Here is a 12,190-nt window from a genome sequence, read left to right as displayed (position 1 = left end):
AAATACTAACCGATTGATTTGATACCCCATATAACTGTGTTCGGTGAAAAAAAAATTGGCACCCCTTTTTGGTGTATGGGGACCCGATTAAGTTTAACCGGCAGCAATTTAGTTCACTATATGTGTAAGGGTTCACAGTTCCCACCTCCCCACCAAATTTCTTGTGAATAGGTACCGTCGTTTCTGCTGTTGTTTTCCGATCCTTTTGTGATGATAGAAAACGGTGACTACCTTTGACTTAAGAACTGGCAAATCCGTCATTTAGGGCAATGTTTTGTAAACCATTCCCGAGGATTATGTTTTGGTAATACAATTTCATAATACCTCCAGCAATTGGATTACTTACTATGGAACATTCGAAGTACAAAAAAACCCCAACCGGCCGCAAGCTTGTGTCGACCGGTAATTTGGTAAAGCTACATTTATGTACTTGGGTAACTAAACGATCAAACTTCGCTAGTTGATGCTCTGTCGCCGTGGTTAGTAATAGCTATCTTGAATGTTCATTTTTAGTTTAATCACTGATTTGCTAGAATAAATATGAAGAGTAAATGGCTCAAGACTAGTAAATCATCATTCTTCCTGTTGGCCCTCATAAAAAATTGTATATGTATCAGATGCTAAATGCTACCAGGATGTATTTCAATATTCTCAAAAAAATAACGAAGATGGGATAATTACAGAGCAGGCAAAGATATGTAAGAGCAATGGAACCACTATTTAGAGGACTGCAAAGTCGAATTCGTTCAAATTGACTTGATAATATCGCTAGTCTAAATTACCACTTTCAATTCCGGCGAATTGCATGTCTGATGTACATTTAAAATCCCGATCTATTTTCAGGAGGTTATCCGCTTAGAAACCCAATATTGGACCCTAATCGACATTCCAAAACAGGAAAAGCAAGAAACCGTGCCATCATACGTTATGAGAGCTTGTTCGATCATGGAAAAAACTCAAAAATCAGGCGAAGGAGTGAAAACATCCGCAAAACTTGCTGAAGAAGCTGCTGAACGAAGGGAACGAATGGAACGATTAGAAAGTAAATATCTATGATCCTTTTAAGTTTATTAACATATTATTAACATATTAATTTTTCTGGTATTTTTTTAGCTATGACGACCGCACAAATTGAACAGGAAAATACTCAGATGATAAACGACTTGTATCGACTGCTTAAAAAATACTTAGGACTAAGACATTTAATTCGAGAACTAAAGGTATCTATAAAACGAAATGAATATCAAACTTTAAATATCATTGTTTAGAGACTCCAACTGTGAGGAGTCTCCAACTTTATCCCTCCAACCGTGATTTGATCCAATGTAAAACCCCTGTAGAAAAAATTTCAAAGGATGCAGCTGTACGTCCGGTGTCGGAGTGTTGCTGATAGCTACTGCAAGGCACGCTTTCTTGATTTGAGGGTCGAAGTTGAGAAGCGTCATAAATATGTGGTGCTATGACCAAAAAAGTTGTTGGATACAGAGGAGAGAGTTTCTATGAGTAAACGCACGCAGTTCAGGAGAGGCTTTCTAAAAGGGACGAGTGATGGTGGTGGGTGATCTGAATGCCAAGATGGGCTGTGACGATACCTAGTTGTTGCATATAATGGAGAAGTATGCCAACACAACGCCAACCAAAAGGTTAGTCGGGTTTCAACTGACAACAAACATCTAATCAGATCGATCATATCAGGAGCTACAATAAATTTAGGAGTTATCTTCTGAATATATGTAAACAAATAGGCGCTAATATCGAGCTCGATAGGGACCATAATCTGGTAACCGTTCACTTTCGTTTGCGTGTCGCAATTGCTTCTGCTCGCAGGAGAACAGAACTTTGCCCCCACCCTCCCCCCCGAATTCCCCTATTGGATTTTAGAGGGGGGGGCCTCTAAAAATCAATAGGGCAATCCGGCTGTCGACCAAACGACATAAGCGCCAAACAAATAGCACGAAAGTATTGATGAACACAGGCCTGCTCCAGATATGTTTAGCGAAGATGAAATTGTCGACTACCGTCCGAAAGGACGTCACACCACCCGACTGATTGAATACCATCGGAGTGTACTTCGTGACAAAAGAAATTCCACCATTGCGTTGGTCAGAAAGTAGATGCTCCCGAAAGTAAAAACGATTTCGCAGCCATATATTGCATATCAAAAGACCTTGCTTACCTTCCGATGGCACTTTGAGTGATGTTAAAGTTAGGTTCCCATTCACTATATTAAGTAGTTTTTTAATCTTGTAACATCCATTAAAATTCCACTCTAGTCAATGAGATGGCAAGCCACTTTTGGGCAAGAACTGCTCCTCTAAGCAGATGCGAAGTTATCTCTGACGGTGTCTATGCCTTGACTCATTCAGAAATATGGAAAAAACCCAGATCTTTCCCAATAAGTGGATAAAAAGATGCTTGTTAAGATTCTGATTAAGAGCGCTTGTCATAGGTACGACAATTGGAGATGAATTTGCGCGCTTCCAGCTATCGCAAAAATACTAGCTTAAATTATCCTGGACCGTATCAAAGAACATTTCGAAAGTTCAATCGACGAAGAGCAGATTAGTTTCCGGTCTGGATTCTGCTGTACCCGATCCAAAAACCTGAAATTGGAAATACTACAACTTTTTGTCATCCAAACTAATTCGTTACGGGTATATCACATAGAAAACTTCCTACACAACTAATCTACCTTGGATGTTGATGAAATTAAACATTTAATTTACCCGAACCCCCCCCGCCCCTTATGTTCATCCCAGAAGTACAAAATTTACCATGCATATAATGAAGAACATAATGCACAGTTTGGTCAAGTTTGAAGAAAATCCAACCATTATTAACACAGTTATAGGGGGTGAAACTTCACAATTTTTTGTGAATTTCGTGCATTCTACAACCTGCATGACGTCATCATCACATATCAATTCGTCAATACCACAACGAAATGAGTTCTTATGAATTGGGCCGCAGAAAATTATTTTGTTTTAGTTTTTTAGTTATTTGTCAACCAGACATGTGTGTATGTAGGTATATAATATATGCGTGCTAATGAACTTTGCGGGTAATGCCTAATTCAGATAGATATAAGAAGTAAATCGGAAATATGGGGACGATAAATTTATATACGTGCATATATGTGTACAGTATTCGGAAATAGGCAGTTTGTTTGTTTAAGGTGAGCGTAATATCTATGGCTGTACGTATGTGTGTAGTTTGGAAAAATATGAAGGATTATGTTGGATTTGTAGCTATATACGGATAGAAAAATGTGCGTTGAAATTTCTTACATAAGATGAACACAAAACCTTTATACCCGAAGCACGAGCTTCCGGTATTCCGACTTGTTTAATTTTATTCATTAAAGAGGCCTTGGAAAAACACCAAAATCCACAAAAATAATTTTATAAGACATCAAAAGTTTACCTTTCAATATTTTTTAATAATCCTAGTTTGCAGACTGTGTTAATTCCGCATTTTAAAATGCTGTTTACATTGTTCTTTAAGATGATCATAGCGCCCTCTAGTATGGCAGCAAAAAAGCACCTTTTTTCAGGGATGGTATAGGTTGCTCTGTATTTCAATAATGAACTATGCTATCGGGCTCGAAAAATTAGTACGCATGCTCAAGATATTAGTAAATATATGGTGAAAAATTCCCATTTGTACCTTTATGCAGTACTTCACAAAAAATTTCTAAAAAAGCCAAAAAAAACGGCCTTCACACGGGATGACCCCCTTAATGTATGGATATCAGGTTCCCTTCATACTGTGAATCGATTTACCTGAAATAATGTTGCCACAAACAGTTTCGGTTTATTGTACCTTTCTCTTTAATTTATGATTACTCAAATAATATGTAAAATCTGTCGAAAGCGTGCCTGCATAGGATCATCAGTTCTTTGATTACAAATTTCTATGAAAACTGCATATTAATTTTGTTATGACCAATCATCATTTGTGAAAGTTACTAGAGGGAGTTTTCCACTTTACCTGCTTGAATTAGAGTAGTGTCAAAGGGTAGTATAGGCCCCGGGGCGAAACGTGGATTGGTACCCACGATGGAGCATAAAACCTGGGAAATGCCTGCTGAACCAACACCAACAGCTCTACTACCAAACCCTACCTCCACCTCCACGTGGTGACCGCTGGGAGCTCTTTCTTAACGAAAAGCTGCAGACGGAGAAGGATGAAGGCGAGTCTCCCGCGCCTAAAAACGGGACAAATTATACCAACTGGTCCTCCAGGTTCGGGGTTGGGTAGGGCTGACAACCCTACACGGAAAACAACTTGTTACGAAGCCAGAACAGGAGCCTCGGACAGGACGGATTCTAAAACGACGGACCCGGCAACGACAACGAAATAATGATTTGCGCATTTTCTCATGGAACGTGCGCTCCCTGTACAGAGATGAAGCTGATGAGCAGCTAGCCGATACCCTGTCCCAATATAGGGCTGATATAACAGCGTTGCAAGAGATGCGATGGACAGGGAGCAGTTTCCTGGAAAAGAGCAGCTACACCATATATTATAGCGGTCATCCAATAAACCATGTGCTCGGAGTAGGTTTCTTAGTAAGCCAAAAAATGAAACCTGCTGTTACCGGCTTTGAAAACATAAGCGAACGGCTATGCACTCTGCGCTTGCGAGGCAAGTTTAGAAATATAAGCCTCATAAACGTTCACGCCCGTACAGAGGAGACTGCAGAGTCGGAGAAGGATACTTTCTACGAGGCAGTAGAACGAACCCTCGAAGCCTGTCCCAGATATGATATCAAAATCATACTTGGGGATTTTAACGGCCAAGTAGGGAAGAAGCCCGTATTCAGGCGATACGTTGGCTCCCATAGCTTACACGAAAAAACAAATGATAACGGACTGCTGACTATTCAATTAGCAGGGTCACACGAAATGGTTGTTGGAAGTACCTGGTTTGCGCGGAAAGCGGTCCACAAACATACGTGGTCCTCTCCAGACGGGACCACTTTCAAACAAATTGACCACGTGTTGATCGAACGCCGCCACCTCTCAGCCTTGATGAATGTCAGAACATATAGGGGGGCCAATATAGACTCGGATCACTATCTCGTTGGCATGGTGCTCCGAGCCCGAATAACAATACCACCTAGAATCCCCTCTGACAATCAGATGAAAGTGAACACTGAAGCCATCCACAACACAACCCTCCGCGACACCTATAAGAGGGAAATGGATGCCGCAATAACCGCAGTCAATAGAGGACCTGGAGATGAAGCATCAACTAATGATCTTCACAACCACCTGAAAAACGTTATCATGGATACGGCCACAAATATACTTGGCCCCAGCCGCAAAAGGAGTCGGAACGGCTGGTTTGACGATGAATGTAAGCTAGCAACGCAACGGAAGAATGCCGCATACCGAGTAATGTTGCATTCTTAAAGAACGCGGGCACACGCAGAGACTTATCACGAACTCCGTCGAGCGGAGAAGCGACTTCACAGACGGAAAAAGGAAGCCTGGGAGAACCAACAAGTCTGTGAACTAGAAAAGTACAGGGAGCAACCGCACCAGGCGCGCAAGTTTTACCAACTAGTCAGCAGGATGAAGCCTTATACACCTCGATGCTCATCCTGCCGAGACAAAGAGGGAAATCTGATTTCCGACAGAATGGGCATATTAGAGCGATGGGTTGAGTACTTTGATGAGCTACTGAACAACCAGAACATCGGCGAATTGGAGGTCCCGCAAACTGAAGACGACGGACAAATACTGCTACCACCAAGTTTAGGAGAAACAGTCCGTGCAATTCATCGGCTAAAAAATCATAAGTCGTCAGGAGCCGATGGAATTACAGCCGAATTGGTTAAATATGGAGGCGACCAGTTACACCAAGTGGTTCATCAACTTGTGCTCAAGGTGTGGGACAGCGAATCAATGCCTGACGATTGGCAGCGAGGCATAATCTGTCTCATACATAAAAAGGGAGATATCACACAGTGCAGCAATTATAGAGGTATCACGTTGCTGAATACCATCTATAAGATATTCTCCACTATCTTGCTAGGCCGGATAGCCCCATACGCCCAGAACATCATTGGCCCATACCAAAGGGGCTTCACTCCAGGCAAATCAGCAACAGATCAGATTTTCTCTCTGTGGCAGGCGATGGAAAAACTGTTGGAATATGGACAACAGTTGCACCATCTGTTCATCGACTTTAAAGCCGCCTAGGATAGCATAGCCAGGGTAAAACTGTACACGGCCATAAGAGAATTCGGTATCCCGACGAAACTAGTAAGACTGACTAGGCTGACCCCGACCAATGTACGAGGCCAGATAAAAGCAGCAGGATCACTCTCAAGACCATTCGACATCAACAACGGTCTACGACAAGGGGATGCGCTATCATGCGTCCTCTTTAACCTGGCCCTCGAGAAGGTGATCCGTGATGCTGAGGTGAATGCAAGAGGTACGATCCTCTTCAAGTCCACCCAACTACTGGCCTATGCTGACGATATCGACATCATGGGAAGAACCACCCGAGACGTTCAAACTGCCTTCATTCAGATCGAGCAGGCGGCGCGAGATCTTGGGCTGCACATCAATGAAGGCAAGTCAAAATACATGGTGGCAACGTCAGCACCGAAGACGAATCAACCAACAACATCAAACCGCACTGGTCAAACACAAGCACGAACAAGAATAAGGATAGGGGAATACAACTTTGAGACCGTTGACAATTTCTCCTATCTAGGGTCGAAGATCACAACCGATAACAACTACGATGATGAAATCCGCGCACCGTTGTTGTCAGCCAACAGAGCCTACTTCAGCGTACAAAGACTGTTCCGCTCGAAACGTCTCACCATAGGGTCAAAGCTCTTACTGTACAAGACTATGATCTTGCCGGTCCTCATGTATTCCTCGGAAACTTGGGTTCTTAGCAAGAAAAATTGCGAACTCTTGGCCGCGTTCGAGAGAAGAATCCTCCGAAGAATTTTTGGCCCCCTACATGAGGATGGACGATTCCGTAGCCTACACAATGACGAAATCTATGAGCGATACCATGACCGTCCGGTTGTGGATAAAATCCGGCTCAATAGGTTACGGTGGGCGGGTCACTTAATCCGTACGGATGAAGATGATCCCACCCGGAAAGTCTATAAGGGCAATATCTATGGTAGGAAAAGAAGACGAGGCAGACCCTGCCTAAGATGGAGCGATGGCGTGGGCCAGGACGCCAGACAGCTTTTAGGGATATCGAATTGGTGGACCTCGGCGCAAAACCGGGATGTCTGAAGTTCCTTATTAAGGCAGGCCTAGACCGAATACCGGTTGTTGCGCCGTTGATGATCATGATGAATTAGAGCTGCAAAGTGAATTGAGAGGAGGTTTCACAAGTATACCTATATGCGAGTATACGGGGAGGTTCTGGAGCTAATCTCAACTTATAGATTTTGCGAAAGTTATATATTTCTCACTCTTGGAGACACAATCTCTCGATTTGCGATGGAGGGTAGTCGATCCAGAATATGAAACCAAAGCTGAAAAAAGAATTGATGATTTGCTCGTAGCAGAACAGTTTCACTTTCGAAGCAACTGTTTGCCCTTTAGGTTGTAGTTGAAGAATAGACTCTGAATGATACTCCTCCCCCTTGGGGCGATGTGCTTTTATACTATGGAAAACCAAGCCGTAGCAGACGCCATTCCGGTGTCGAGTTTTATCTGTCTACTATCACAAGGCGCGCTCTCTTGATCTGGGAGCCGGTTGCTAATAGACTTCTGATTGCAAGTTCGCGCTGCAAGTTATGGGGCATCACAATCTCGCAGGGCTGCAACCTGCTAAGTTCAAAATCGACCGTTAATATGATCCAATTGTCGCTCAACAATGAGAGGGAGCTATCTCACTGACCGGACGGCCGATATACTGAGTAAGCCGCTTGAGAATATAGAAGAGCATTGTGCTGCTATTAAAAATGATGTTGTCTCGTCTACTATACAGGCCGTCGGTCACGTCCCGAAGGGGCGTCATAAGATCTCCCTGAAGTGGAAGTGGATCAAAGAACGGAAGGAGTTGAAAGCTTTATTAACCACTGCGAGTGACGGTGGGCATGACGCACTCAAACTCCGATACCGAGCGAAATCCCGAGAAATTCGACGTAGGCAAGACAGGATTTGCTATTGCACTGTTCAGAAAAACAGAAGATGCCGCAGAACGCAATAATTTTAGAAGTGTATATCACATTAAGAAAGAGCTCGCATGTGGTCGCAAATCTTTCGATGATCCTGTGAAGCGTGATAGCGTAAACATGTAGTGTATCTGGAGTGCTCTCCGCAGAAGGGGTATTCCACAGAAAATAAAAGGTATTATCTAATACTATTTCAATCGATAAACTTGTTTAGCGTACGGGCCTGGCACTCGTACGCATTGTGATCGGAAAGCGAAAGTGGTAGTATGTAGGTCACACATTAAGGAAGGGTAACAATTGCATTGCTTGCTATGCTATGCAGCGTAATCCACTCTTCTAGGATGACCAACGAGTGGGTCGTTCCAAGGGAATTTGGTTCAGAATAGAAGAGAAGACGTGCGAGCGTCTCAGGAAATCGTGGGGGGGAGCTGGAGCGCGTACCGCGTGAACGATGGGGCGTAAGTGTGGTCGACGCAATATACCCCACCAAGGGATAAATGGTAACTATATATAAATGAAGGGTAGAAGGGAGTGGGAGGCGTTGTTGCACGGTTTAATGCCAGTTCAATGTGGGGAACATTAGAGACCGAAGCGTTCAGGGTGACCCCAAGAAATCATCACAAACTCCACTTACATATCTCCTATGGACCAAAAAAAGAATACTGGCAAATGGTCCATAGGAGATATGGAAGTGGAGTTGGTTAAAAAAGATGAGTTGATCCCAGTATTCCTTTTAACTAGCTAGTTCGACAAAAAAGCGAGTTCTACGCTACCTAGAGATTAATAAAAGCACAGGTATTAGGTGAGGTGTGATTTTTAATAATGCAAATTATTATATCAACGCCTAGGTTACAACTTAACTAAAACATTGTGTACAGTTGCAAAATAATCTGTACATATTAAATAGTATAACGGAGCGACCGTATAATCGCATATCTATATAAACATTGGATCCAACTCTATGAAGAAATACGGTCTGATAGCAAGGTCGGTTACGTTTCAGCCCCTCGATCTCTTTGCCTGGGTTTGAATCCCAGTCCGTCATGGATATTTGTATTCGACTTTGAACCCAAAATCCCATTAGAGATCAAATAGGGAGAAAAATGGAACTTGGACTCCACTGTGCACATTATTCTATTTTATCTTTAATTGCACCAAAAAGGAGTCCGATACATGCTAAATTTACGTATAGAAAAATGGACATTTCTATAATCTACTTTACTGGCTGAGCTTTTAAACCTTATTTGTATGCTATCTATATATCTGTATTTGTTTTGCTTAGGGGTAGCTATTTCATATCTAATCACTTCCTACTTTCTCATTTCAGGACGAATATGGCAATTCCAAATTATATCCAATATTTCCACGTTATACAATGCTTAAAGACATGATCAAAGGAATAATGCACGATCCGGATTATATGGAAGTTTGTCACGAAGTTAACAATTGAAAGTAAATCGTGTACATTTCATCTATTTTTACTTAGAGGCGATTTCTCTCCGTTTTCTAGAAAATCAAATACAATTTTATACAAACTTTTTTTCACACACTTGCCACGACATTCCGATAACTAAATGCTTTCAACACATTATTCCTAAACTTAGAGAATGAAAATTGAAATAATATCAACCTGTGAGCTTTAAAACTTTCTAAATAAAATAAACAATAAAAATATGTATCTTCCTACGACCTATTCTGATCTGAAATTTTAGTTTTTGCTCCTGCCTCATTTTAGTAAAAATATATCAAATGTACGCGCGATAAGTAGCTTATAAAATTCCATGAATGTCCCGTTCATCCACATAACCCCATTTGAATAAATTGACAATTTTATAAAGAAGCGAAAAAGAATTTAAAGCCGGTATAGGCTGATAACGCTTAAAATTGACCTTGACTTGAAGTAAATTTATAAAACGATATAAATTCACTTCAATAATACAAATTTTATAGTTTTTGAAAGAAAAAGTTTGGAAGTAAATGAAGTTTATACGTTACTTTCCCAGAGTAGTGAGCTCTCCAGTAAACAAAGGCAGTAAAAAGATCCGCTGCTCAGATAGCAACTATATCAATTATAAATAAAATTTGCTAACTTCTTATACGCATTTCAGACTTAAGATAATTCCTGCATTATTTAATCTCCCCTCGCTGTAAATTTCGAATCATAAGATTTCTAAGCTCTACACTTAATTTGAATAACAAACATGAAAATTAAGAACTCCAAATAAAAGATCAGCTCCAAACCGCATTACAAGTACTTATGTAAAATGGATGGACCTCAATTACTCTCTATTTACATGGAAGTAGCGTATAAATGACCGCTTAAGTTTACTAAAATACAATACTTTGTAGGTCTTTCGTAAAAATGTAGTTAGTAAATATTATGCAACTGAAAACAAGCTCTGTTTATTTTGCATGAATCTAATTTGAAATTACATAAAAGATAAAGATACCATGGAAATTATTTTTCACAAAAGATAATAAGTCAAACTAAGATAAAAATGTTAAATTTAGTGAAAAATATTAGGAGTAATCACGATGCTTACTAGAGTGTTAATTTGTTGAAACGTTTTTGAAAAAACTCAGTAGAACAATGGATACAACCTAGTAAAGATACATTAACCCATGTTCGTTCAATACCTTCTATTCTGGAGAGTTGCGCAACAAAGTGGAGAAATAAGGTAAATATTAAAATACTAACGGAGCAGTAAAGTCCTCGTTATTGGTTAATATTCTTGATGTCGGTCCCCGTTTTCACTATTGTCAGAGGTGCTGCAGCGCTTTCCCCAGCAACCTGCGATTAGCAATTCCCCCATGATAATGCATAGTTCCCTACTACATCTTTGCGTGACTTGCGTTCGATTATTTGCAAAATTTCATATTTTTTCCAATCCGTCAGGAAGAAGCGACGAGTGAGATAAAACTTTGATGGAACACGGATTTAGTTGGCCTAAACTGTACTTATTCCATCCTCACTTTGCTCTTGGATTCCAAACGAAGAAGATTGAATTCTTGCGATTCCTTCTTCTTCTTTTTCTTCAGCTTTTATCTCGTCCGCAAGCGGGGTCGGATTGTCATAATCGGTTGCTCCTTTTTATTTTATCAAAGGCCTGATCTGGATGTAGTCGCGAACGCTTCAAATCACCATTCAAGTATCAACCCACCGTTATTTCGGCAGGCCTTTTGATTTCTGGTTAATACGAACTACATAACCATGCCATCGAAGACGCTTCTTTTGCAATTTTTTCACAATCGGTGCAACCCCATATCAGATTAGTACGCGCCACGCCGCTAGTCCAACACAACATCTTCGTCTTCACATACGCCGATCACAAAGAATGCCAGCTCCGAAATGCCAGTTCATCCAGGTCACAGTAGATCTACTATAGGCAGTACCCTTACAAAAATGACCCCACTTGCGAATGTGCTTGCAGAAGCTTATCTGTACACATTAGAGACGCTAAACAAGGAAAAGGCATAATCTTCGTCAAATCGTATTGGTAAGAGAGAGATCGGTGAGCTTTTGCTATTCTGGTACTACGGCGTGCTCACCCATCTATGTAGCAAAAAGTTGTTTCACGTATTCACTTATACATAAGCTAAAACTTGCCAATCTCACCAATACATTGGCAAGTCCGGGCGATATGTCAAACACAGCTGATCGGATTTTCGTTTCATCTCGCTCATGCTCAAGGGCAAAACAATTTGAAATCATGCGTACTCGCACTGATTTCCCCCCTTGAGGGGCAAGGGGGAGTGTGGTAGCTGTCTAGTATCTAACTGTGATCCAGGTTGCACTAATGCGTGAAGCAATTTCATTACGAACCCGACCCGAAATAAAGCGTTTAGTTCTGGGCAAATCACTGCCACTGACAGTGATAGTGTCTGTTTCATGTGGATCGGTTGTCAGAAATTTAAAATTTCTGCAATGAGACGCCAGGAAAACATCTTCTGCATCATGCAGTGTATAGGGCACTGGACGTTGGATGTCTCGTAGGACAGTGTCCATAACAAGAACACAGAGGA

The 12,190-nt window shown here is 41.3% G+C and overlaps 1 protein-coding gene across 1 annotated transcript in view; it reads left to right on the top strand.

The window, feature by feature from the left end:
* LOC119651000 overlaps positions 1-10,909 on the top strand; it is a 614,818-nt gene extending 603,909 nt beyond the window's left edge. The window contains exons 5-7 of the mRNA XM_038054287.1: positions 844-1,042; positions 1,114-1,220; positions 9,495-10,909. Coding sequence (XP_037910215.1) covers positions 844-1,042; positions 1,114-1,220; positions 9,495-9,617 — 429 coding nt within the window. The 3' untranslated portion in view covers positions 9,618-10,909. The remainder of the gene's footprint in view (positions 1-843; positions 1,043-1,113; positions 1,221-9,494) is intronic.
* The last annotated feature ends 1,281 nt before the right edge of the window (positions 10,910-12,190 follow it).

The sequence above is a fragment of the Hermetia illucens genome, chromosome 3 (genome assembly GCF_905115235.1).
Source record: "Hermetia illucens chromosome 3, iHerIll2.2.curated.20191125, whole genome shotgun sequence".
NCBI classification, from domain to species: Eukaryota; Metazoa; Arthropoda; class Insecta; order Diptera; family Stratiomyidae; genus Hermetia; species Hermetia illucens.
The sequence above is the reverse complement of the archived record's forward strand: the minus strand, read 5'-3'. Positions and strand labels throughout refer to the sequence as shown.